Source organism: Piliocolobus tephrosceles, chromosome 8 (genome assembly GCF_002776525.5).
Source record: "Piliocolobus tephrosceles isolate RC106 chromosome 8, ASM277652v3, whole genome shotgun sequence".
NCBI lineage: Eukaryota > Metazoa > Chordata > Mammalia > Primates > Cercopithecidae > Piliocolobus > Piliocolobus tephrosceles.
Window position 1 is genome coordinate 97,587,510 of NC_045441.1, and position 24,726 is coordinate 97,612,235.

Sequence of the window (24,726 nt, forward strand, 5' to 3'; positions counted from 1 at the left end):
CCGAGATGGCGCCACAGCACTCCAGCCTGGGCGACAGAGCAAGACTCCATCTCAAAAAAAAAAAAAAAAAAAAACAACAAAACAAAAAGGAAAGACCCTGGTTTCCAAAGGGCATGTATAACCAAACTACTTTCAAATTTCATACCTTTAAGTCCAAATGACCTGTGATGTCAAAACTCCTACTCCCTCAATCTAAACAGGGTCTATACCCTACATTTACCTTCATCTGAACATTATAGAGCCCCAAGTTTTAAAAAAGTTAGCTGGTCTGGTTGCAATTATTGAATTATAAAGTACCAAATTTTGGCCAGGTGCTATGGTTCACGCCTCTAATCCCAGCACTTTGGGAGGCCGAGGCAGGCGGATCACCTGAGGTCAGGAGTTCCAGACCAGCCTGGCCAACACGGTGAAACCCTGTCTCTACTAAAAATAAAAAATTATCCAGGTGTGGTGGCAGGCACCTGTAGTTACAGCTACTCGGGAGGCTGAGGTTGCTGTGAGCCGAGATTGCACACTGTACTCCAGCCTGGGAGACAGAGTGAGACTCCGTTCCCCTCCCATGCGCCCCCACCTCCAATCTTCACTATGAATTTTAAGGAACTAAATTAAAACTCCATATATGAATCCTTAATTCTCTTCTTCCCATCCTCATGTCTCACCCCACAACTTGATTTTGAAATCTGGCTCCTTCATTTTGCTTTATCAATTCATGTTTTAAGAGTATTTTAATCTTCACACAAATTATACTTATTTCATCAAAATGTAAGGCAAGAAAAAACTTTATTTGCAAACATAAATATTTTCCACAAACATGTGACTTGTTCCATTGTTTTAGAAACAAATGTAAGACATAGCCCAAGTGACTTTTTTTTTTTTTTTTGGATCCACTATGACCAAGGCTGTTAGGAGAAAAAAGACTTCTATCTTAATTTTATACATAGAAAACCAAATAGCCATTTCTTTTCCAGAAATGACCGATTTTACTAAGCACATATACAGGTAACTTAACCATGCATTTAAAGAGATTAATTTAAAAATACATGTTATGTTTTGATGCAGGCCTCTGATTAAACTACTCTGAATTTAGTCCTTATCCTTGAAAACAATTTCATAGTTTCTAGTTATTTATTTATATATTTTTTGAGAAAGGGTCTTCCTTTGTTACCCAGGCTGGAGTGTAATAGCAGGAACATGACTCACTGCAGCCTTGACCTCTGGCGCCTAAGAAATCCTTCCACTTCAGCCTCTGGAGTGGCTGGGACTACGGGCTTACGCCACCGCACCTGGCTAGTTTTTGTATTTCTGTAAAGACAGGGTCTCACCATGTTGCACAGGCTGGTTTTGAACTCTTAAGCTAACCGATCCACCCGTCTTGGCCCTGCCAGAGTGCTGGGATTTACAGACATAAGCCATTACACCTGGCCAACAGTTTCTATTTTACTGCCCCCCCCCAAAAAAAATTCAATTTGATTGGTTGTCAAAAAAGGTAGAGATACACAAAAATGGCTGTATCTCATGATCATTTTGATGGCATGTAACTTCACCCTACAATCTTTTTCAATATGTTTTGAATTTCAGAGAAGGCTACTTGGACCTGAAGGTATGAATTAGGAAGTGGTCTACTACCAAAGTGCAATGAAGGCCAGTTTTCTTCATAGCTTAATATGAAAAACGTTTTAAAATGTCTGTTTCCCTATGCTAACCTCTGGTCACAGAGGCTTGAGGGCTTCCTATAGTACCAAAGTTTGACTTGCCAGTTACAAATAGAACTAATTCTTGCCCCCAGGGGTAAAGATAACAAATTCAGAACACTTTGACATACATCTATTAATATTTGCAGAAGGAGTATATATTGTTATATTAACATACACAAATTGCATAGTTGATCCAGAGGGAAGTCTGGAGAGTATAGGGATGGAAAAAAGGAGGATGGAGAAGAATGGGAACTAAAACTTAGGTGACTACCCTACGTTAAGGATTACCCATGAGAGCAAGACACAGGATAAAGTACTGAAAACAAAAAATAACTTAATGTAACCACTTGAGTGAACTGATTCATATGAATCCAATCTGATAGATGAAAAAAAGATCAAATTTGATAATACCAAGGAAAATACAGTACCTATATCTGAGTTATCTCAACTTATCTCAACTTCCTCATTGACAAAAAGATTGTCTCTCCTATCACTAAAAACTAATTTCTTTCTTTCTTTTTTAAAAGGGCTCAGGGGCGGCGGTGACCGCCCCACTCTGACACGGAGTGGGAAAGGGCTGGACCCCAGAACCACTTTTGGCCACCCCCGGTCCACACGGCCACCTTGACCCCTGGGACAGTGGCTGCAGGGTCATGCCCTCAAACAACCGCGCCTCAGCCATACTCGCCACACTTTACAACCCCGTCCCAGACCAGGGACAAGCCACTAGTGGGGTTGGGGGAGGAGACTGGAACTAGAGAGGTGGGACACCGAGCAGAGGCGCCCCTGCAACCTCAGCCACCCCCAGCATGGCATCGTGTCCCTGAGCATCGCCAGCTTAGAAAGGCCTCGGATGGAGACTTGCGCTTTTTGAACACGCTGCGGGTGCACAAGACACCTGCCACTTGCTCTGGAATCCCAGAGAGGGTGGGCATGCGCGGACCGGGGAAGGACACCCCCGGAGGTGTTGGGAGGGAGGGAGGAAGGAAGAGAGAAGGATGGCAATGGAGGCGCCAAGGGTGGACAATCCTTTGGGTCCAGGGTTGACTTTGAATAGATCGCAGGGAGGCAGCTGCTCTGCTATGTACGAAACCACAACCTAAAAACTAATTTCTGTAAGAGACACCATAAAGGTAAAAATAATGTAAGTGTTCAGCTGACAGTAAGTATAAATGGTACTCATTTTCATTCTTATCTGGTTCTGACATATAGTGATCCATAGAAAGTACATTCATGAAAATAACCAGTTTTAAGCGCACAAACAATAAAAGTATATACACTTGATATAAAATGGCCATAAGTCCAGTATTTTCAAAATGTTTGATTTCAGAACCTTTGATGGTTCATTAAGATAGCATAAAAATAACCTTCAGAAGAAAGGAATAAGCTAACATACCCAGCATCATATTTGATGACACCTTACATGCTCAAACAGGACTTAGACATTTTTATCTTTTTAAAAAATGCACTCTGATAGCCTCGTGTGGTGGCTCATGCCTGTAATCCCAATACTTTGGGAGGCCAAGGCAGGAGAACTGCTTCAGGCCAGCCTGGGCAACACAGCGTATCTCTACAAAAATTCTTTTAAAAATTAGCCAGGCTTGGTGGCACATACCTTTCCTAGCTCCTGGAGAGGATGGGGGTAGAGGATGGCTTGAACCCAGGAATTCTATGTTACAATGAGCTATGAGTGCCCTGCCACTGAAAACTCTAGCCTGGGCCACAGAGTGAGATACTGTTTCTAGAACAAATGCAAAAAAGCACTGTGAAATTTATGTTTTAATTTTGAGTGTTATATTTTAGTGACAGGCTTCTTTCGTAAAGTAGAACTACCATGTTAAGTACCAACAAAGCAGATAAAATGATGAGAGATGTTGATAAACATTTTGCAACTTAAAAGCCACTAAATCAAATGTTTGCTTTTTGATTTCAAGGGTGATGGAGGTAAAGTGATCAGAATGTATAATACGGACATTTGCCCAGGCAAAAAATGTTATTAAAGCAAAACATGAACTAGCCATACATGGAAAAGAAAGAGCAGAAAAAGACAAGACAGCATACTACATTTTTCCTCTTAAAATTCAATGTTATAATTAAATGATTGTTATCTGAGAATAAAGTTAGCTTCAGCTTTCTAATGGATGTGTTCCTACATCCATAAATTAGTATGAAAAATTATTCTGAAATGCACACTGCAAAATGGTGATAATATGAAAGTTACCTGGGAATTAAATCAGAACTGTCTCCATATGACTATTTCCAAGTCACAATCACAACTTTCTTAATAGCAATGGTTATATATGCGGCCAGAGAGTATTCAGTTTAACAGTAATGTCTTGATCATATAAAAATAGCAAAGCATAAACCTAATACAACAATGTATTATTTCTGATTGCCAAATGTGCATAAAACTATAAAGATATTTTTTTCCAGCCTGGGTGACAGAGACTTTGTCTCAAAACAACAACAACAAAAAAATTTGCATGAGTATAACGAATTTAAAAGATGTCTGAACATGAACAAAAATGCTAACCTAAAATTTGAAGTATTTTAATAAAAGTTTTTGGGGCCTAGAGTAAGAAATAACAGAATAATAATATTAAGAATAAGTATGTAAGTATCAGTTATCAAGATGTATTTCCTGATGCAACAGCAAAATTCATGGTAAGTTCCGGCTTTTGCTATAGATGCAGGTATAGACATAGATTGCCAGTGTTACATGGATTCTCAGCATAAAACTAAAACTTAAAGAACTAAGTCCATGTTTATTAATAACAATAACAATCAATTCCAATATCTAATGCTGTCAGGTAGTAAGCTACACATTTGTAGATAAGTAAACAATTTACAGATAAGTAAACAGTTCAGTGAAGTAAGTCCATCAAGACCATGCAGCCTGTAGTAGGTGAGTATACTGGGAAAGGAAGTCTGACACTTAAAACTCATGCTTGCTCCTAATTTCATTTCATTTCTTTTCTTTGGAGACAGGGTCTTGCCCTTTTGCCCAAGTTGGAGTGCAGTGGCATGATCGCGACTCACAACCTCTGCCTCCCAGGTTCAAGAGATCCGCTCGCCTCAGCCTCCTAAAGTGCTGGGATTACAGGAGCATGCCACCACATCAAGCTAATTTTTGTATTTTTAGTAGAGGCAGGGTTTCACGATGTTGCCCAGGCTGATCTAGACTCAAGGGATCCACCCACCTCTGCCTCCCAAAGTGCTGGGATTACAGTTGTGAGCCACTGTGCCAGGCCAATCTCTTTCTGTGTACAACCAGGAAGAAAAAAATGTGGTAAGAATCAAGTACTTTTTCTAACCTTGATTCCATCTAAGTTAGATTAGAAATGAGATCTTATAACCCAGTATACAACAGACTTTTACTGACTGTCCTATTTTCAACTTAGACGTAGAACAGCAGTATTTAGGTTCAGGCCTGGCTCTGTCCCCTATTCCACTGCGACTCAGTCATTTCCCTCAGACTGTTTCCTTAAATAAAAAATAAACAAAATAGAGAAAGTCGTGGCCTAAGATTCACAGAAAAAAAGAGTCCAAATTAAAAATAAAATTATGTGGTCCAATCCACCCCCTTTCTAGTCTCATCTCTCAATGTACTAGGACACACAAGCCCAGTGAAATTAGTTTACTTAAAACATTATCTCTGTTCCTGTTTTATGCTTTTACACACAAAACCATGCTCACTGCAAATATGTTGTACTCTACGGCCCCACCCTTTCCCAAAGAAACCCACAACTATCTGCCTCCTAATCCAAAAATTCTATTTCCTCTGTGAAACACTGCCCCATGAACTGGGATATCTGGCTGAATGCTTACAGTATTTGGTTATATTCTGATGTGGCTTGATCCCAAACTAGATTATAAATGAATACAGCAGGGACTAGTTCTTCTAGCTTGCAACATAATAGATACATGTTTTTGAAAAGTGTGGGAAAACCCTCTGAAGTCTTATGATGGTATAGAATCAACCAGACCATTTGCATCAAATTTTATATTCAATGGACTTTCTATCGTAGTAAACACATACTATGGCAACATTTTCAGGCATTTGGCATCAAAGCAGATTATCTATTTGTGCAACAAAACTGCATGCCTATTACATGCCAGGGACTGTGCACTTTAGCCATAAAGATGAAAAACATTGTATCAAGATCTCATATGCTAATGGAAAAGAGGAACAGGAACATGACAGCATGATAGGAACACATGTAACAAATAAAAGGGAATGTGTTATTTTCTGGACCAAAAAAAATTGGGCTTACAAGTCAATAATTGCTCCTGAAAGGTTTTATATCTAATTTAATTCTTAACACCACTATATAGTTAATATTTTACCAATTGTATGGAACATAAAACTGAGTCCCAGAAAGCAAACTACCTAAAAGTCTCCCTTGGAGTGGAAAACCAGGTATTCAAACTTGGATTATTCTAGTTTCAAGCGTGTTCATGATGTTCCTAACACTTTGGGAGGTTAAAGCAGGGGTCAGACGAAGGACCTGGCACGTCACAGTGTGTTTTGACTTTACCCTCAAATCTCTGGTGAATGAACAGTGTTTTAAAAAGATTTTTCTGGAAACATATTTTTGGAAAAATGTTTGATTTTATGAATTACGCTGGAAAATGGTTTTAACCATTATCTAAAAAAAGTTTTGAGATAGAATCTTGCTCTGTTGCCCCGGCTGGAATGCAGTGGCGTGATCTGGGCTCACTGCAACCTCTGCCTCCCAGGTTCAAGCAATTCTCTCACCTCAGCCTCCCAAATAGCTGGGATTACAGATACGTGCCATCATGCCTGGCTAATTTTTGTATTTTTAGTAGAGACGGGGTTTCGCGATGTTGGCCACACTGGTCTCTAACTCCTGATCTTAAGTGATTTGATCGCCTCAGCCTCCCAAAGTGCTGGGATTACAGTTTTAAATTTGTTTAGTTTGAGGCACTTCATAGGACAAGTAATGTATTTAGTAATTTCAGTTGAGTTCAGAGATTACAAATTCTAGAGTCATCGACAGGTAAAGGTATGGGAATTGATTATTGCAGTTAGTAAAATGGATAACTTAACATTGGTGGGGACACAACACTGGGAAATTCAACATTTAAGAAGCTGAAGAAACCAACTAGGAAAGGATATTAGCATAAACGCAAAGGAGTTTTAAGAGAATACATTCTTTTTTTCTTTTGAGATGGAGTTTCGCCCTGTTGCCCAGACAGGAGTGCAGTGGCGCTTGTAACCTCTGTCTCCTGGGTTCAAGCGATTCTCCTGCATCAGCCTGTTGATAGCTGGAATTACAGGCGTGCGTCACCATGACCGGCTAATTTTTCTATTTTTAGTAGAGACAGGGTTTCACCATGTTAGTCAGGCTGGTCTCGAACTCCTGACCTCGTGATCCGCCCACCTTGGTCTCCCAAAGTGCTGGGATTACAGGGGTGAGCTACCATGCCTGGCCAAGAGGATATATTCTTAGGAATCAAATGCTATGGTTTATATAAGACCACCCGGAGCTCATAAAAATACAGAACTTTCGGCTGGGCACGGTGGCTCAAGCTTGTAATCCCAGCACTTTGGGAGGCCAAGGTGGGCAGATCACGAGGTCAAGAGATCGAGACCATCCTGGCTAACACGGTGAAACCCCGTCTGTACTAAAAATACAAAAAATTAGCCAGGTGTGGTGGCAGGTGCCTGTAGTCCCAGCTACTCAGGAGGCTGAAGAAGAATGGCGTGAACCCAGGAGGTGGAGCTTGCAGTGAGCCAAGATTGCACCACTGCACTCCAGCCTAGGTGGGAAACAGAGTGAGACTCTGTCTCAAAAAAAAAAACAAAAACAAAACCCAGAACTTTCACAAAATATTATAAATGCAAATAACTGCATGTTTCTTATTCCTCTGAAAAATAAAACTTACCTACATGGGCAGAGTTTGTGGAGAAAGGGAACTAAGTTAACCCTTAGATACTCTTAGACGAATCCTTGACTTTTGATGTCATTTGTAAAATCTTTTTCAGTCATTTAACTTTTTTTTTTTTTTTGAGGCGGAGTCTCACTCTGTGGCCCAGGCTGGAGTGCAGTGGCCGGATCTCAGCTCACTGCAAGCTCCGCCTCCCGGGTTTACGCCATTCTCCTGCCTCAGCCTCCCGAGTAGCTGGGACTACAGACGCCCGCCACTTCGCCCGGGTAGTTTTCTGTATTATTTTTAGTAGAGACGGAGTTTCACCGTGTTAGCCAGGATGGTCTCGATCTCCTGACCTCGTGATCCGCCCGTCTCAGCCTCCCAAAGTGCTGGGATTACAGGCTTAAGCCACTGCGCCTGGCCTCATTTAACTTTTTTAATGCTGCAATCAAAGCTATCTAATGTGTCCTCTTACTCTTTTAACTTCCATTTGCCCTTTCACTGGCCATACACTGGGAGCATGGAACAAAACAAAGAGAGTTCGCCACAGAAAGTCTGTTGTATACATGTGGTCAGATAAGTTGTGCTTGGGACACGGGAGAGATGCCTAGACTACCACAATATTGTTATCAAATGAACCAGAGAATAGTGAGTATTTTTGTTGCCTTTTCGAGTTTTTCATAGAATGAGGAAAATCAATTGAACATTTCCTATTTAAAGTAAGTGTTCTTCAGGAATGAGGTTATCACCTTAGCACAGCCTTCCTTCATGAAAAATTTAAATACTAGAGATAAGACTAAACTTGAGGAACAGGTTCTCTCTTAACCTAACAACATTAAAACTTGTCAGAAATCCAATAGGGGTCAGGCACTGGGCATAATGTATAGGCAATTATGTGTGATAGAGAGGTGTAAATAGGCTTTACAGTACATTCACTTTTGTTTTTTTTTTTTTTTTTTTGAGACAGAGCCTCCCTCTGTTGCCCAGGCTGGAGTAGAGTGGTGTGATCTAAGCTCACTGCAACCTCCACCTCCTAGGTTCAAGCAATTCTCATGCCTCAGCCTCCTGAGAAGCTGGGATTACAGGTGCCACCATGCCCAGCCTGGACTCACTTTTCTATGTTAAAAGGAAGTTTACAAATTCCTGAGAGTTTAGTTGCTAAATTCTGACCTAGCATATAATAATTCAAGTGTTTAATAAATCAGTAGCAATTTTCCCAAATCCAGAGTTTGATATGGAGCTAAACCATGTCATGAGCTCACCCATCATTCGAGTTACTTTGCCCCTTAGGAATGAAGTCACTGGAATTAGAAGCAACCTGGTTTGAGAGGGTTATGTGGTACACCGTTTTCACAAATTTCAGAAATAATTTATACTACTTTACTTTCTAAGGAAGGTGGAAACCTAAAGTGGGTGAATAACTGAAAATTTGGGATTTTCTTTATTTTCCTATAGGTGGGGGTCTTGCTATGTTGCCCAGGCTGATCTTGATCTCTTGGCCTCAAGTGGTGATCCCCCTACCTAAGCCTCCTGAGTAACTGGGACTACAGGCGTGTGCCAGACACCTGGCTAATTTTTTTAAAAAACTATTTGTAGAGATGGGGGTTTCTTCATGTTGCCCAGCCTAGTCTCTAGCTCCTGGCCTCAAGCAATCCTCCTGCCTCGGCCTCCTAAAAGTGCTGGGATTACAGGCTACCAAGGGTGGCCTTGCAATTTTTTTTTTTTTTTTTAAGACAGTGTCTCACTGTGTCCCCCAGGTTGGAAGGCAGTGGTGTGATCTCAGCTCACTGCAACCTCCACCTCCTCAATTCAAGCGATTCTCATGCTTCAGCCTTCTGAGTAGCTGGATTATAGATGTGCACCACCATGCCCAGCTAATTATTTCATATTTTTAGTAGAGACAGGGTTTTGCCACATTGGCCAAGCTGGTCTTGAACTCCTGGCCTCATGTGATGCATCAACCATGGCCTCCCAAAGTGCTGGGATTATAGGCATGAGCCACGATGCCCTGCCAGCAATTACTTTCAAATGCTATCTATCATTTGTGGGCATTAGATAATAATCTAACAATAAAAGGTAATGCTTAGGATAGTTATAAATAAAATAATTTCAAAATTATTATAAAGCTAATCAGACTTAGGTTAAGTATGTTGTGCACTGGCATATAATCTACCTTAAAAAACAAATGCAATCAGTTCCTTTTCCTTGGCCTAAAATGTAGACCTAAGATCTCAGCTTGCTTGCTAAATTTGTCTCCTATTAAGACTGAATCTACCCTGTTTTGACTTTTGTCTCTAAAGACTATCAAATGTCAATTATTTTTCTTGAAAGTCAATTCCTTCTTTTTCTTTATACTCACCCAGGCAACCAGTACGGATGTTTCTGTAGTATCTTATATTCCTTCTTTATCACTCCTACTGATTCAGGCTCTCCTTGCTACATTGAGGGCTCTAAAAGCCAGTCTCTTCTTCTCCTGGGTTGAAGATAGGATGTTTTAAAATAAGTCTTTCTCTGTCCTGTGCCACACCTCAAAAGTTTAGTCATCAGCCAGGCACGGTGGCTCATGCCTGTAATCCCAGCACTTTGGGAGACCAAGGTGGGCGGATCACCTGAGCTCAGAAGTTCGAGACCAGACTGGCCAACATGGGGAAACCCTGTCTCTATTAAAAAGACAAAAATTAGCTAGGCGTGGTGACAAGTGCCTGCAATCCCAGCTACTGGGGAGGCTGAGGCAGGAGAATTGCTTGAACCCAGGAGGTGGAGGCTGCAGTGAGCCGAGATCGCACCACTGCACTCCAGCCTGGGCAACAGAGCGAGACTCTGTCTCAATTAAAAAAAAAAAAAAGGCCAAGTCATCCTTCAGACAGTGTAAGTAGGGCAAAGATTATCAACTTTGGTGAGGTCAAGTTAATGCTCTGCCTCCTTGGGCAAGATTATGTATAAAGTCTATACAACAGCATCCAACAGTTCGATGTATTATGAGAGCACTCTCTTTTGTGGGGAGGGAAGTCACACTAGCAGTTAAGGATTTCTCATCTGGCCTTAAATCAAGACTTTCCAGTAACTCCCGTTTTCTCATTAATGTAACCAAGGACCTGATGTGGCATTACGTTGCTAATTAAAAATAAAAAAACAAAACCCAAACTCTGTTATTTTTACATCAAACTATACATAAAGAAATGGAAGTAGCACTAAAACTGAGATAAGTTTAGGCTGGGCACAGTGGCTCACACCTGTAATCCCTGCACTCTGGAAGGCTGAGGCAGGTGATCCTGAGGTCAGGAGTTCAAGACACCAGCCTGGCCAACATGGCGAAACCCCATCTCCACTAAAAATACAGAAATTTGCTGGGCGTGGTGGTGCGCACCTGTAGTTCCAGCTACTCAGGGGCTAAGGCAGGAGAATCACTTGAACCCAGGAGCTGGAGGCTGCAGTGAGCCAAGATCGCACCAACTGCACTCCAGCCTGGGCAACAGAGCAAGGCTCTATCTCAAAAACAAAAAAACAAAAACAAAACTCAGCTAAGTTTAAACTGGTAGAAGAGAGTCTAGAAGAAAATAAATTAGTAAGTAAACATTTCCTTGCTAAACAACTGTAAGGGAAAAACCAGGATATAGTTTTAAATTTGGGACAAATATTAATCAATATACTTTGAGAGGGGCACTTAAAAATACTCTTTTCAGGATAAGAAATACTAAGGCGATATATTCTCTAAGAATAAGTTTCTATAAAATCTAACTTGGCCGGGCGCGGTGGCTCAAGCCTGTAATCCCAGCACTTTGGGAGGCCGAGACGGGCGGATCATGAGGTCGGGAGATCGAGACCATCCTGGCTAACACGGTGAAACCCCGTCTCTACTAAAAATACAAAAAACTAGCCGGGCGAGGTGGCGGGCGCCTGTAGTCCCAGCTACTTGGGAGGCTGAGGCAGGAGAATGGCGTGAACCCGGGAGGCGGAGCTTGCAGTGAGCTGAGATCCGGCCACTGCACCCCAGCCTGGGCGACACAGCGAGACTTCGTCTCAAAAAAAAAAAAAAAAAAAAAAATAAAATCTAACTTAGTTTAGGCTTAAGTTGTACGAAATACCATTTGTATTAGGTTGATAACCAATTTAGTTTATTAGGAATGGTACCATATAAAAGATATATGCTGACTGAAAGCACATTTGATACCTCAAAAGACAATGCTGACAACGCCACTTTTGCAGTGTGCTTACAAAGGAACAAAAAACAAAACAAACCCCAAAGGCCACTTCTTTCTCAAATAAGAAATACAAATGCAGGATAAACTTCAGTGCTTGCAGCAAAAGTAGGCATTAAAGAAAAATGCTATAAAATATATTTCCTTAAAAATATCCAGCGCAGTTTTTTCTTCTTCTTCCCACCTTTTTGGGGCAGAACTATCTCTGGGCCATCAGCAGTCTTCTCTCTTGCCTGGAGCCTCCCTAACCTTCCATCTCTTATCCAAATTGTTTATCAAAAGAGCTCTTTAAAAAGAGTTTAAAAGCCAGTATTTACAGTTTATAGACTGTACAGTTAATATTATCAATCTCTAAAAAACCATGTACACATGAATGCCTATCAAGTGTCAAGCACTAGGCTGGGTTATCAATGTAAAGAACGACACATTTACTTGGGAGTAGGGAATCTGTTGAGTTTCAAGAGGCAAAGAAAAGGCTCAAATTGTGTTATCCAGAAGTGAGAAAGACGCACTCCAGGTAGTAGGACAAAAGCACAAAGGTATGAGATGGCATAGTACTTTTTGAGATGGCATGCATTTTAATTGTAGCACATCAGAAGATATGCTATGTGAACCTAGTAAGCTTATCGCAATTGCAATGTTCCAAAGTTGAGAGACAATGATTTCAACAAAAATAAGGAAAAGAAGGTTGAGGTGTAATTTACTCAAATAATTTTTGTGAGGGGACAGGGGAAGAAATTTCTTAGGAAACAAGTACCAAGCTTAGTATTTTCATTTAGCTCAGAAAGCCTGCGGTCCCCAGTAAACTTTTACATTGCCTACCTGTAGCTCTGAAGCTGGCAGAGCTAAGATGGAGGTGAAAATTGGAGAGGTATTGGAACATAACAGGCCCAAATGAAATTGCCCAGGCAGAATACATGAATGTATGAAGGCAGTCAAATAAAAGTAATTCCAAGTATGAACAGTACTTGAAATGCCATAGGAAAGTCAAGAAAAACAGAGAGCTCAAGTTCGTGGATTTGGCAATCAGGAACAATGAAGGTACACTCTGATTAAAGGCACAAAACAAGGAAAGGGTGTTTCCATTCGCTTGGAAAATGGCCTCTTTTCCTTATTAAGGCACGGTGAAAGTAGAAACATTCTGAAAATTACCTTAAAATCTACTGACTTCACATTTAGTTCCTTTTTTAAGCAGGAATAAAAACTGCTATGAAGGAAGGGGAGACATCTTACACGTAACAAAGTAACCCCTGAAGACATTCAAGAGTTCTTAATGCTTTCTATTCAGAGTGGACCTAATTACATTCTTTGTACTAATTATTTATAGTTCATCCACATTCAGTTGCTTAATAACTGAAAAAAGAAATCCACAAAAACTAGTGAGGATTTAAAGATACACAAACGAATTAAAAACCCAATCTTGTTTTCAAACTACCAAGAGCCTACAACTAAGCCTTAATTATCTGAAATAGCACAACCTTGACCTCAGGTTCTTTTCAGATCCAGCAATCATTTTCTCCTAGCACCAAGTATAAGTGCTCCATCAAGAAGTAGGCCAGATTTTAGCTGCAAATGTGTTTGTTGAGTAACTCCCCACCCTCTACACCACCCAAAAGGAGAAGCCCTTTAAAAATTTTTGCTAGTTTTGACTATTATAGTTTGGCCAAGTGGGAAAAACAAAAAACATATTCTACCTTACTGAATATGCCAAAATAGCCCTTACAAACTGCTGGATATTTTCTCCTATCGAAGTTTCAAAAGCTAGAAGTATAGTTTGTACTACTACAAAAGTGCTTCAAATGTCATAATGATGCAGGAATCTTAAGGAATAATATTCACCGGAAATGCTTATAATTGCGTCTTTTATTTTTAAAAACTACAAAAGGGCAATAGAAAGAAAACACACTAAAAGTACTGAGAAGTCTTACAACTTCATACAGTTTAAAACACGGCTTTTATTCTGTATTACTAACGCCCAATACCAAAAATAAAAAATAAAAAAAAAAAAAATAAAAAGCAGGCCTGGGGCGGTGGCTCAGGCCTGTAATCCCAGCACTTTTGGAAGCTGAGGCGGGAGGCTCTCGACAGTTCGAGACCAGCCTGGCCAATATGGTGAAACCTCGTCTCTACTAAAAATAAAAAAATCAGCCGGGTGTGGTTGTGGGCGCCTGTAATCCCAGCTACTTGGGAGGCTGAGGCAGGAGAATCGCTTCAACCCGGGGAGGCGGAGGTTGCAGTGTGCCTAGATCGCGCCACTGCACTCCAGTCTGGGCACGACAGAGCGAGACTCCGTCTCAAAAAAATAAAATAAATAAATAAATAAAGCAAATTCCACCGACAAAACTATATTCTTAAGGGATGTACAGATAGGAAACTGGAATAAAGAACAGGAAGTACAGAACAGTCTGAAAAGGATCCTTGAACTTGGATGGCTGCTTGTGCCGGTTAAAAGCAATTAAAGTGTTCCTGGGTGTTATTTACACCTTTACATTTGTTTCCAAACTTTGGAAATACTTTTCTATTCCAATCTGAAACTGTTTCCTCAGAAATTAATCGATCCTCCTTGACGTTGTACCCCCAGAAGCTAGTTTACTCCTCACTAGGCCTCGCAGTGACCCTCAAGCATTCCTAGTTGATTCCGAGTCCCACGTCAGAGAAATACCACCTTACATAAGGATACTTTGCGGGGAGAAAGGCAGATAAGAAAATAGGGCGCCAAACCTTCTCCACCAACAGCCGTCACACCCCACGAGGAGTGTCCTGCGGGGGCTTTCCCCTGGGAGCCGCAGCTGTTCTGCCGTATGGGGGAGGGGAACGCTTTCCAACAGTCATCTCTTCCTCTTCGGGCCGCCAACGCCGACCGCACCACAGTCTCCTCCGCCCAAGCCCTGTCCCCTCCCCCGCCCCGGCCTGGGTCGGAGCCAAACCCCACAGGAATGCAGCCCGGTCACATGCGCTGCGGCGGTGGACGTGCCTCTCCCCCCGCGCCCCAAGGAGACCCAGCGCCATCTTGCCCTGACGCAGTTACAAAAGTCACGGGAGAAATCCTGTCTCCTCCTCCGCGCCAGCGCCCCAAAGTTTCGCAGAGGCCGAGCCGGGGCCCTCACCTCGCGCAGGGACAGGAGAAAATGGTCAGGGAAGAGCCTTGCGATTCCCTTCGCCACTGCTTGGCTTCCACATCGGCCGCGGCAACAACGATCGCCATCGTCACTTCTCCCTCTCTACCTTTGCAACAGCCTCCCCCTACAGCTTTGGCCCCACCCGCTGCTGCAGGATGAGGTCATCGACAGCCAACCACTACGCGCCCGACAGGACACATCAGGCGACGATTGGCTGCCGAGACCACCTCTGCCTCTCCCCACTCCGCTCCCCCCTGCGCTCCGGGTCGCTGCGGGGCAAGGGGAAGACGCAAGCCATTTCGGGGAAAGACCCCGAAAACAAGAGCCGGAATCGCCGTGTCATTTTAGTGGGGAAACCCTTTTATTCTTTGGTCTCCCCCCTTTTTTCTTCGAGATCACTGTCTCTCTGTCCCTCCCTCGTTTAATCACCGCCACATAAAGGAATTCCCACTCCCCTCCCCGCACATTGTCCCACCGGTGGGGAAATCCTTCCCCGAGGCCAAGAGAAGTATAGGAGGCAGCGACGGTAACTGCACCGACGGCAACGGCAGCTTTTTACCCCGAAACACGGTGACAGGGAGGCGGCGTTGACGGTGGCTGCTTTTTTCCTGCTGCTTCTCCCCCCGACCTCTTCCGTTTCTTGCTCCTCCATCGAGACAGCGCTGGACTCGCCAGCTCCGCTTTTATCCGGTGCCCGGAGCCTGCGCACTGGAGCCTCCTCAGCCCCTAGTGGGCGTCGAGTGACACCCCAACCGGGTTCACCCAGCGCCGGAGGCCAGACTGGGCTGGGGGAGGAGGGGGAGTGGGACGGGGAGACGGGACTGGGGTTGTTTGGGAGGAGGAGAAAGTGTATCGCTTTTGAAGGGTGACGGGAGGGAGTTCGTTCCCAGGCCCTGCTGTCCTTGTCCGTGCACCCAATACTGGCATGCCCAAGCTCACCTATATCCAGATTTGAGGGCCACTGGGGGAAAGGGGGGAAAGAACCAGTCCCACCGAACACCGACACTTCCTCAAACCTTCGGTGGATTGTTGAATGCATCTGTTGTCAGAAATACAGAGATTCCGTCCCCCTCACCGCCTCCAGTTTGCTATCTTCGAGCCTCCGCTGAGAGGCAAGGGCGGGCGGCAGCCCACAAGCAAAATGGCGCCGGGCAGCTTCATCCCCTCCCCCTCTGCCCCTGCGGAGCGGGACGGGCGGGCCCCGTGCACTTGCCGCCGCCGCCGCCGCCGCCGCCGCCGCGGCCGCCGCCGCCGTCGCCGCCATTTTCCCAGAGCGAGAGGCAGTGACACTGAGCGGGCGCAGGGGGCCGAGTGGGAGACCGTACCGGAGTTCGGGAGCGGCAACAGAGTGGGCATAGACACTCCGAGCAGCCTCGCCGTCGCCTCTGCGTTCCTGTTGACTGCCTGGGTGCCCCCTCCCCTACTCGGTTCCTGGTGAAGAGGCTGCGCGCTGCTGTTTGGGGAGGGGGTGTGTGGAGCCGCGTCCTGTGTCCGCAGTGGCTGCTGTCGGGGGGTCGCCTGTTTGCGGAGGTGCGGAGAGACTCCTTGGGGGTCGAGCACATAACGGAGTTCGGGTGTCTCGTGTGTGAACATCACAGGTCAGTGCCTGTCGTCTCCGTGGGAGTTCCTGGGGCTTGCAGGGTTGGGAGACTTGTGTTTGAAGGGGGAGGGAGGTCTCTCATCTTTATCCTTAAGCTGGGGGAGCAGACGTTGACTCTCAGGTGTCTTTGCCGGCGCGAGACGTTGCTTGCTTAAATCGAATTTATCCTTTCTTTTTCCTGACCCTAGAAATGGAGCATTATGGCGGGTTTTAGGGTTGGGGAAGGGGAAACTGGCAGTTAAACCCCCTTGAGAGTGGGAGTTAGGGAGGGGGCGCACTCCTCATTGGCAGCAGGTTAAGGCCGCTTGAGTGAAGAGGGAGGCTTGTGACTGTTAGTAGGGTTTGTGTCGAAGTGGTCCCAGGAGCTGCCAGCGCTCCCTTTTCTCAACCGTGTCTTGTTCAGGTGCTGAAAAGCCATATAGGCCCCATTTTCTTCTTCCATTTCTTGACGGGCAGTCTCTGGTATAATGTGCACATGAATACGAAGGGGGTAAGAAGAACGCCCTGGGCATCTCTCTTTGTGGGAAAGCGAGACAGCTAGCTCCTCATCCTCTCCTGGAGAGGGTAAACCCGCCCCTGAGGTGGTCACCCCAGTACCCAGCCTTCTGAGTCTCCTCCCCCACTCGTTTTGCATTACCGCCGTGCTTTACTGTGCCGGAGCCTTAGGATCTACAATATGGCTCATTTCAGAAAAGCTTATTTTGACCAAGGCATTGGCACAGACCCTGTGGCAGCAGACACAGATGAGAAACAAACGGTTCACTGTGCTAAACGAGGTGGGGGTGAGAAAAAACAATCCAGAGTGCTCTCTTCTACTGGCCTTAGGTCCGTATAGATCCGTCCTTGCTGGGCTGTGTCTTAAGAATGATACAATTTAAAGTCAAAGAGAAATCGCTAGAGTTAGCTCTAGAGTAAACCTCGTTTTGCCTATTTTGTTCCCTTTTTAGAGATGTGAATAAGGTAAGGTGTTTGGAGTTCTGGAGACCTTGGAGAGAATTAAGTGAGGTGCATTCAACTCTAGGCTGGAGGCATGAATACCTATTTGGAAAACAGTCTGTTTTTTCCTTCAATTTCTGAGATGGGGAGTAAAAACTGAAATTTCCCTCTTTTGTCCTTTACAGATTCTAAAAATGGCGGCCCCAGGCTGATGTTGTGGTAATCTAATCAGCTCGGGTCCTCCACACCCCATGCAGTGCGTTTGTCTGCAGCATATTACAGGCTTATTATGTTTACATGAAAAGACTGGGCTTTTTTTTTCCTTCCCCGAGCCAGTTACAAAAATGTGTTGATTTTTTACTGCAAATTACAATGCTGTATTTTAGTTGATTAATTTGATTCGTTTTTCCTGAAAGGCAAATAAAATGTCTCCACTTTTGAAAAAAAAAAAAAAAAAAAGCCTTGCAAATTTCAGTGGTGGTGATGGGTACGCTTCAACATTAAAAAAATTATTTTGGTACCAATAATAGTTTTTGTTTGGTTTAATCCAGCCATGTTTTATTCAGTATGCCAAAGTAGATTAAAATGTTTAATAAGTGTATAAGTACAATCTATTTTGTATGATTAAATGTTTCAATCTAGAGTAAGACATTTCCCAACCAGTTTTTGACCCATTTTGTGGATTTTGGTTTTTGTATTCTGTTTCAGCTTAAATTTTAGGGAGCTGTACAAACAAGCCTAAACCTGTTACTTCACTGGGTGTAGAGATGCCATTATATTTTGCCATCCATTTTTCCAATGTATTTAAGCTTTCCTTAAGAATTTTCAAAGTTGATTGTGTAATTGGTAAAGTGAAGCTTCGTGCTGCCTTTAACAGTCGTCTTACAGCCTACTATCATCATTATGTAAGTTTAAGGCTCCGATTCTTGACTTTTTTTCCTCTTCAAATATGCCCATTTACCTTATAGGATTGTGGAATTTAGTCTGTTTTAATAGACCATAAATAAAAACATTACCATAATAGGGCCTTGAATCCATTTTATGCTCTTTTCAGAATCTTACAGACTGAGACTGAAAATTAAATGGTGTCAGGTGTTATTTAACTGTATTTTTTGAAGTGTGAAAGATTAGAATTCACTTTCGTAGTGGGAGTTCTATCTTTTTGGGTTGAACTAAGCAGTGAGATATGAGTGGGCCATTAATGACATTTAATGACCATTCTGATTGTGAACCAACGGAAAGATGAGTGCCTTTCAATCTAGTAGTACTTAAAAAGGTTGGAGAGTATACACTGTTTCATGATTCTTTTATTCCATTGTAAATATTTTAGAGCAGCATTTACTTCGTATGGTGACTGTATCAACTAGGTTGGTGATAAGGTTCTAGCCTACGAAATAATTAGAGAAGTAACTGGCTTAGGGATTTTCTACATACCAGTGAGTTTCATCATGGAAGACTGAGCACACAACCTTACTTAGAATATTTGAAATATTTTATTATAAAGTGAAATGTTAGTGGGTAGTGGGTGAGTTTGTATAGGGATTTGGGGTCAATACTCATTTGTATTTTGATATGAGCAAGTACGTCAGTCCAGATTCTTCACTGCTGTGTGAAGATTGTGCATTTATTTTAAAGGCTAGGTGATTAAGTTCTGTGGTTCAGAAGCTTGGTGCTTTAAACTTACTATTCAGTATACAAAGTCAGTGTATTTTTATAAATTTGATTTGTGTGGCCATAGGAGGGAACAGTGTGCCCAATGTTTTTCTTCGTAGAGACCTTGGTCAGGTCTAGACAGACAAAGCAGTTGAACTTATTTGGCTTCAAATGAAAAATACCAAGTTAGAAATTACAGGAAAAGCTGTCTTCAGTTTACTAGCTTTCTTCGTATTGGCTTGCTTTATTGCTTTAGGTTTTGTTTGTTTCTTTTTACTGGTGGTGGTGGTGGGTGTTTTTATTTTTATTTTTTGATGTTTTAGTTCCTGTGAAATGAGACTGGCTTTTTTTTTTTTTTTTTTAAAGTATTGTACCTTACTTTGAATGGTTACTTTATAAATAACAATGTTATAATTGTTTGTTTTTTGTTAATTTACCATGTGTGTTTTAAGTTAGGATTGTCTAGGCAAATTTATTAAAAGGTTAGGCATAATTTTTGTTCCCAGAGAGTTTTGAAAGAATTTGGTCCCTTGGGGGAAACTAGTCAAATAGTCTTTGTTCTAGGATAGCTGAGTTTGAAGGATTAGTTGTTTATCTGTTTAAGTGGATTTGTAGAAAACTGTAATGTAATTGGAGAGTAAATTTTATTTTTAGAGCCTACATTTTGATCATATATCCTTTCGTTGTCAGTGTAAATGAAAGGATCTCTCTGATCTCAGTTTAAGTGTAGAGCCTTGACAGGTCTCCATTTCCCATCAACTCTGTAGGACTAATAACTGCCCTACAATTTTGGCTTGTCTGACTTCCTCACAGCTTCCAGCGAGAAATCTTTGCCATATATGCCTCCAGTAAGCTCTAGGACTTCTTGAATCTATTGAGGAAGTAGAGAGAAAAGCTAATTAATAGGAGAAAAATTTCCCCTTAGTATATACCTTAGTGGTCTCAGGGAAATAATAATTTCTTAAATTGGCTTCTTAATTTCCAAGAATAACGTACTCATTTTCACTCATCCATCTCCTAAAGAAACCTGTGGTTTAATTTTTAAAGGTGTGTTTTATGTAAACCCTAACAGCTCTGCATTTCTGGAAGCTACTACTAGGACTTAAATGTGTACAACCATAGTGTGCTTAAAATGTATAAAACCAACAGAAATTTGAAGAGCTATCAAAACTGGTTGGGAAATACTAGTATGCAGTTTTTCTCAACAGATGCTATTTTATGTTTAGTATTTAAAAAATATTTTAATAATGTATAAAAACTTTTATCTCCAAAGGATTTATTTTTAGCAGATGGTAGGTGCTTAATTATTTCTTGGATGTGAATCTTTTGTTGAAGCAAACACATTTACATCTCAAATAGGTAGGGTGATCAGGGACTGTTCCCAGTTATGTGTTAGAATAAATGTTAAATACTTGTATTCTGTGAGACTTTTTTCCCCCAATTTCATGATAGATTATTTATGAGACTTTTTAATATTGAAAATATAATTCTTTTTACTTTATGGTAAAATTGCTTTTTGTGTTGACTGGCAAATTAAGAGGAATACTATTTGAAATATTACTCTGTGAATGTTACTGGCTTTTAGGCTGGGTTTAAAATTGAAGTGGCTTGTATTTACTACCTGTTTTGTAATGTGCAAAAGTTGGGGGGAGCCTTATTTTTTTCTTGACATTAACAGGATAATTTTTTGTATTACCTACAAATTTACTTAATATGGAGGAATAATATTTGTTGTTTTCTACACTAAACTGGAAGTGGATGGTATTTAACTAAAAATCTTGCAATTGCTATTAAACATTTTACTTTATATAAAAAAGGTGTATTTTACTTTATATAAAATAAATATGAGTATTTTACTTTGTATAATATGAGTATTTTACTTTATATAAAATACTCATTGTTTAATAGCAATTGCAAGATTTTTAATAGCAGTTGCAAGAGATAGGAATTAACCATATTATGATGCAAATTGCTTTTTGTTATTGTGAACTTCCATGCTAAGTGCTACATTAAAAATCAAATGAAGGTGACCCAGACTAAGTTAATTAGATCTTAATTCAAATCTTTAAGGATAAAAGAAGTTTTTATTAACCATTGGTATCTAGGATGCCTTTTACTTAAATCAGAGTCAGGAAAAGCAGTTGGTCTTATATTTCACTAGATAACATGTTTTCACTTGATATGAAATCAATTCTTTTTTTCCCTCATGAATAGCTCATAATTGGATTTTATTTTTGGACAGAAAAACTTTTTTTATTGTTAGGTGAATTTTACAGTTTTATTGGAAGTCTTATTTGGTTATTTACCAAAACTGTTTAAGCTTTTTGGGATGTTGGACATTTTCAATGGAACAGGTCAACAAGGAATTCTTTTTTGATGTGTTGCATTAAGATGCCATCAAAACAGACATTATATCTTTTAATGAGTAAATAATCTATACTTTAAATTAATGTGTAAATTACTTGTTCATTTTTAATTAAAATATTTTGTATTTCAAAACTTTGAAACATGAAATCTGGATTTAGAAAGGATCTGCATGCAGGTCAACGTGATAAGCAATGATGTATGTAGCTTTATTTTTACAACACTTGAACAGAGAGGTAGTTTCTTAGCAACTCTTAGGTGGCTTAGAGTTAATCCAAAGGAAGAAACATTCCTTCAGAAGACTAGGACATATCAGATATTAATTATTAAAAATAGGCTGGGCACAGTGACTCATACCTGTAATTTCACTACTTTGGGAGGCCGAGGCAGGCGGATCGTTTGAGGTCAGGAGTTTGAGACCAGCCTGGCCAACATGGTGAAACCCCATCTTTACTAAAAATTACAAAAATTAGCCGGGCGTGATGGCAGGTGCCTGTAATCTTACCTACTCAGGAGGGCAAGGCAGGAGAATTGCTTGAACCCAGGAGGCAGAGGTTGCAGTGAGCCGAGATTTTGCTGCTGTGCTTCAGTCTGGGTGATAGGGTGAGACTCTCTCGCAAAAAAAAGTAAATAAGTAAATTAAAAACAAAAAATTCTTGGTCCTGAATTTTAGTATTGAGAAAGATGATTTTGAGTAATCACACCGGTGTAATAGCTAACTTGGTTAACAGCATTTAAGATCATGCCTGTCTAGCATACGATAATGGATTGAGTTAGTTTTGGTTTGTGGTACTTGTAACTTTAAAGTTCACCTGGCCGGGCGTGGTGGCTCACGCTTGTAATCCCAGCACTTTGGGAGGCTGAGGCAGGTGGATCACCTGAGCTCAGGAGTTCAAGACCAGCCTGGCCAACATAGGGAAACCCCATCTCTGCTACAAAAATTAGCTGGGCTTGGTGGCGGGTGCCTGTAATCCCAGTTACTTGGGAGGCTGAGGCAGGAGAATTGCTTGGACCTGGGAGGCGGAGGTTGCAGTGAGCCAAGATTGTGCCAGTGCACAACCTGGGCGACAAGAGCGAAACTGCATCTCTAAAAAAATAGAGTTCATGTAATTATGTTGTCTCATGTTTTATCTGAGACCAAAAATGTTTAAATTTTTTCATTTATGTTGACTTTTGTTTTCATAGGCTATTTAAAATAATTTCCATTTAAAGTCTTAAAAATTTACACTTACAAATTATTTTAAACTTATTTTAGTTGAATAAGTTTAAACTTAAAGATTAAATATGTTTTCCTGTTCTCCTTACTGTTTGGCCTAAGATGAAGCCTAGTGTCAGTGGGTTTTAGTAAAAAGTGAGGAATATGGTGAAAAGAATTAACCATTACCACTTAGGATACTGTGAGGAAAACATAATTTGAGTCTTTCAGAGGTTCCACATATAAGCAGAATGTGTATGAGAAAGATACACTCTTCTAATATTTTTGTTTTCTTATTTCACAGGCTAATATATGTAATCGTTTCTATTTTTGAGTTTATACAGAGAGAATCTTGATTTCCTTTTACCATCTTACTTTATATAACACTTAAAGAAAGACAGCATTCAGGAATTTGAAAACCCCATTTCCTCTTTAATGAAGTGGGTGAGATGGGAAGATTCATGATGTGACTAATTTGAATGGTTAGGACTGTGGTCCAGTAGCCATAAATAGGGGTCTGAGGTTGGTCTGATACATAGTAACTCTTACCCAGAAAATAAGTCTCTACTTCTTCTCTTTCAATGAAGCTGCTTAATTGGTTGTCTTGACACAGCCTTATTACATCTTACATCATTAAGCATTCACTGTAACAATATTTTTGAAGCACAAACAAAAGATGAATTTGAGTAGCTATTATTTTCCTGGCACCACAGATACAGAGAGAGATAAGACTGTCCCTGCTTTGAGAGAACCCGTAGTTTATTTCACCTTCTTAAAAGCCTGCTGTCTTAGAGTTTTTTGGATGCAAGGAACAGAAATCAGCTCTAGCTAGCTTAAATAAAGGATTTGTTATAAGGCTATAGGGAAATCTCACATAATTTATTTGAAGAAAGTACAGATGGGCCTCACAGGAATTGGCAAGGTGTCAAAGAGCCACTATTCACCATCTTGATCCCTTCTAATTATCTGAGACTAGTTAGAGAGATGGTGGTGGGGTGGGTGTTTATGGTGTGTGGAGTGGCGTTTCTCAGATGTAACGCTAGAGAGAGACAGCTTTAATTCTCCTGAAAACAATCCACCTTTTTTCCAGGGATGTTCAAAGGTATTTGGGAGGGCTTCCAAAACTAAATAATTGATACACCAAACTGATGATTCAGTTTTTAATTAAAACATTGCCACACACATATGAGGAATGCTAAAAAAAACCCAAGGTATTTTTGGTTTTTACTTAAAAATAATTTAAAATTTACAGAAAATTTACTTGAATAGTACAAATAACTCTCTTATACCCTGTACCAAGATCACCTGACTTGTGACATTTTGCTGTTTGCTTTATTATTCTCTTTATATATACACCTGATATTTTTCCTGAACCATTTGAGAGTGGGTTTCATTGCCAGTAGTACTGGCTCCTTTACAGCCCTTATTACTGAAGTATGCATTTCCTAAGAACATGCATGTTTTCCTAAGTAACCAGAGTAGTTGTCAAATTTAAGAAATTTAACATTGATGTAATACTAAATAGTCTATATTCTAGTTTTATCAGTTGTCCCTGTTATGTCCTTTATTAGCATTTTTTTCAGTACCATTAGCCAATCCAAGATCACAGATTGCATTTAGTTTTGTTGTCCCTTAAGTCTCTTTTGATCTGGAACAGTTTCTCCGTCTTTGTCTTTTATGACATTGGACGGCTTATTATTTATATATTGCCCCTCAGTTTGGCTTTGTCTTAAGGTTTCTTCATTCAGATTATGCATTTTTGGCTGGAATACTGGATTGGTAATATGTGTTCTTTTATCGTCTGGAGGCATATGATGTTTGTTTGCCCTTTACTATTATGTTCATTTTGATAGCTTGGTTAAGGTGTTGAGTAGTTTCTCTATTGTATAGTTGCTGTTTTTTTGACATTACTAATTAATTTGTGGGGAGATACTTTGAGATCGTATAAATACCCTCTTCTTCATTAAACTTTCCTCTTCAAGATTTAGCATCTATTGATGATTCTTGCCTGAATAAAGTTTTTTCTCTGTTGGTTGTAAATACACAAAAGTTTTTATTTTCTTTTGCTTAA

The 24,726-nt window shown here is 41.0% G+C and overlaps 3 protein-coding genes across 4 annotated transcripts in view; 1 reads left to right on the forward strand and 2 right to left on the reverse strand.

Annotated features, from left to right (window-relative positions):
• Positions 1 to 15,244: 15,244 nt before the first annotated feature.
• LOC111526697 lies at positions 15,245 to 16,044 on the reverse strand. The gene has a single exon (XM_023192549.1). It carries the CDS (start codon positions 15,944 to 15,946, stop codon positions 15,329 to 15,331), a length of 618 nt encoding a protein of 205 aa, XP_023048317.1. The 5' UTR covers positions 15,947 to 16,044; the 3' UTR covers positions 15,245 to 15,328.
• Positions 15,250 to 16,502, reverse strand: LOC111526698 (translation initiation factor IF-2-like). Its single transcript, XM_023192550.3, has one exon. It carries the CDS (start codon positions 16,467 to 16,469, stop codon positions 16,065 to 16,067), a length of 405 nt encoding a protein of 134 aa, XP_023048318.1. The 5' UTR covers positions 16,470 to 16,502; the 3' UTR covers positions 15,250 to 16,064.
• The window catches only part of KMT2E (lysine methyltransferase 2E), a 100,235-nt gene continuing 91,671 nt past the window's right edge, over positions 16,163 to 24,726 (forward strand). Inside the window, exon 1 of one of the 2 annotated variants that reach the window (XM_023192542.3) lies at positions 16,163 to 16,505. The gene's annotated coding sequence lies outside the window, so the exon portion shown is untranslated. The remainder of the gene's footprint in view (positions 16,506 to 24,726) is intronic. The other variant, XM_023192543.3, reaches the window with a different exon arrangement.

Excerpts from the sequence above, each read along its gene's own strand:
- LOC111526697 (XM_023192549.1), bottom strand. The coding sequence starts at position 15,946 with ATGCATTCAACAATCCACCGAAGGTTTGAGGAAGTGTCGGTGTTCGGT.
- LOC111526698 (XM_023192550.3), bottom strand. The coding sequence starts at position 16,469 with ATGTGCTCGACCCCCAAGGAGTCTCTCCGCACCTCCGCAAACAGGCGA.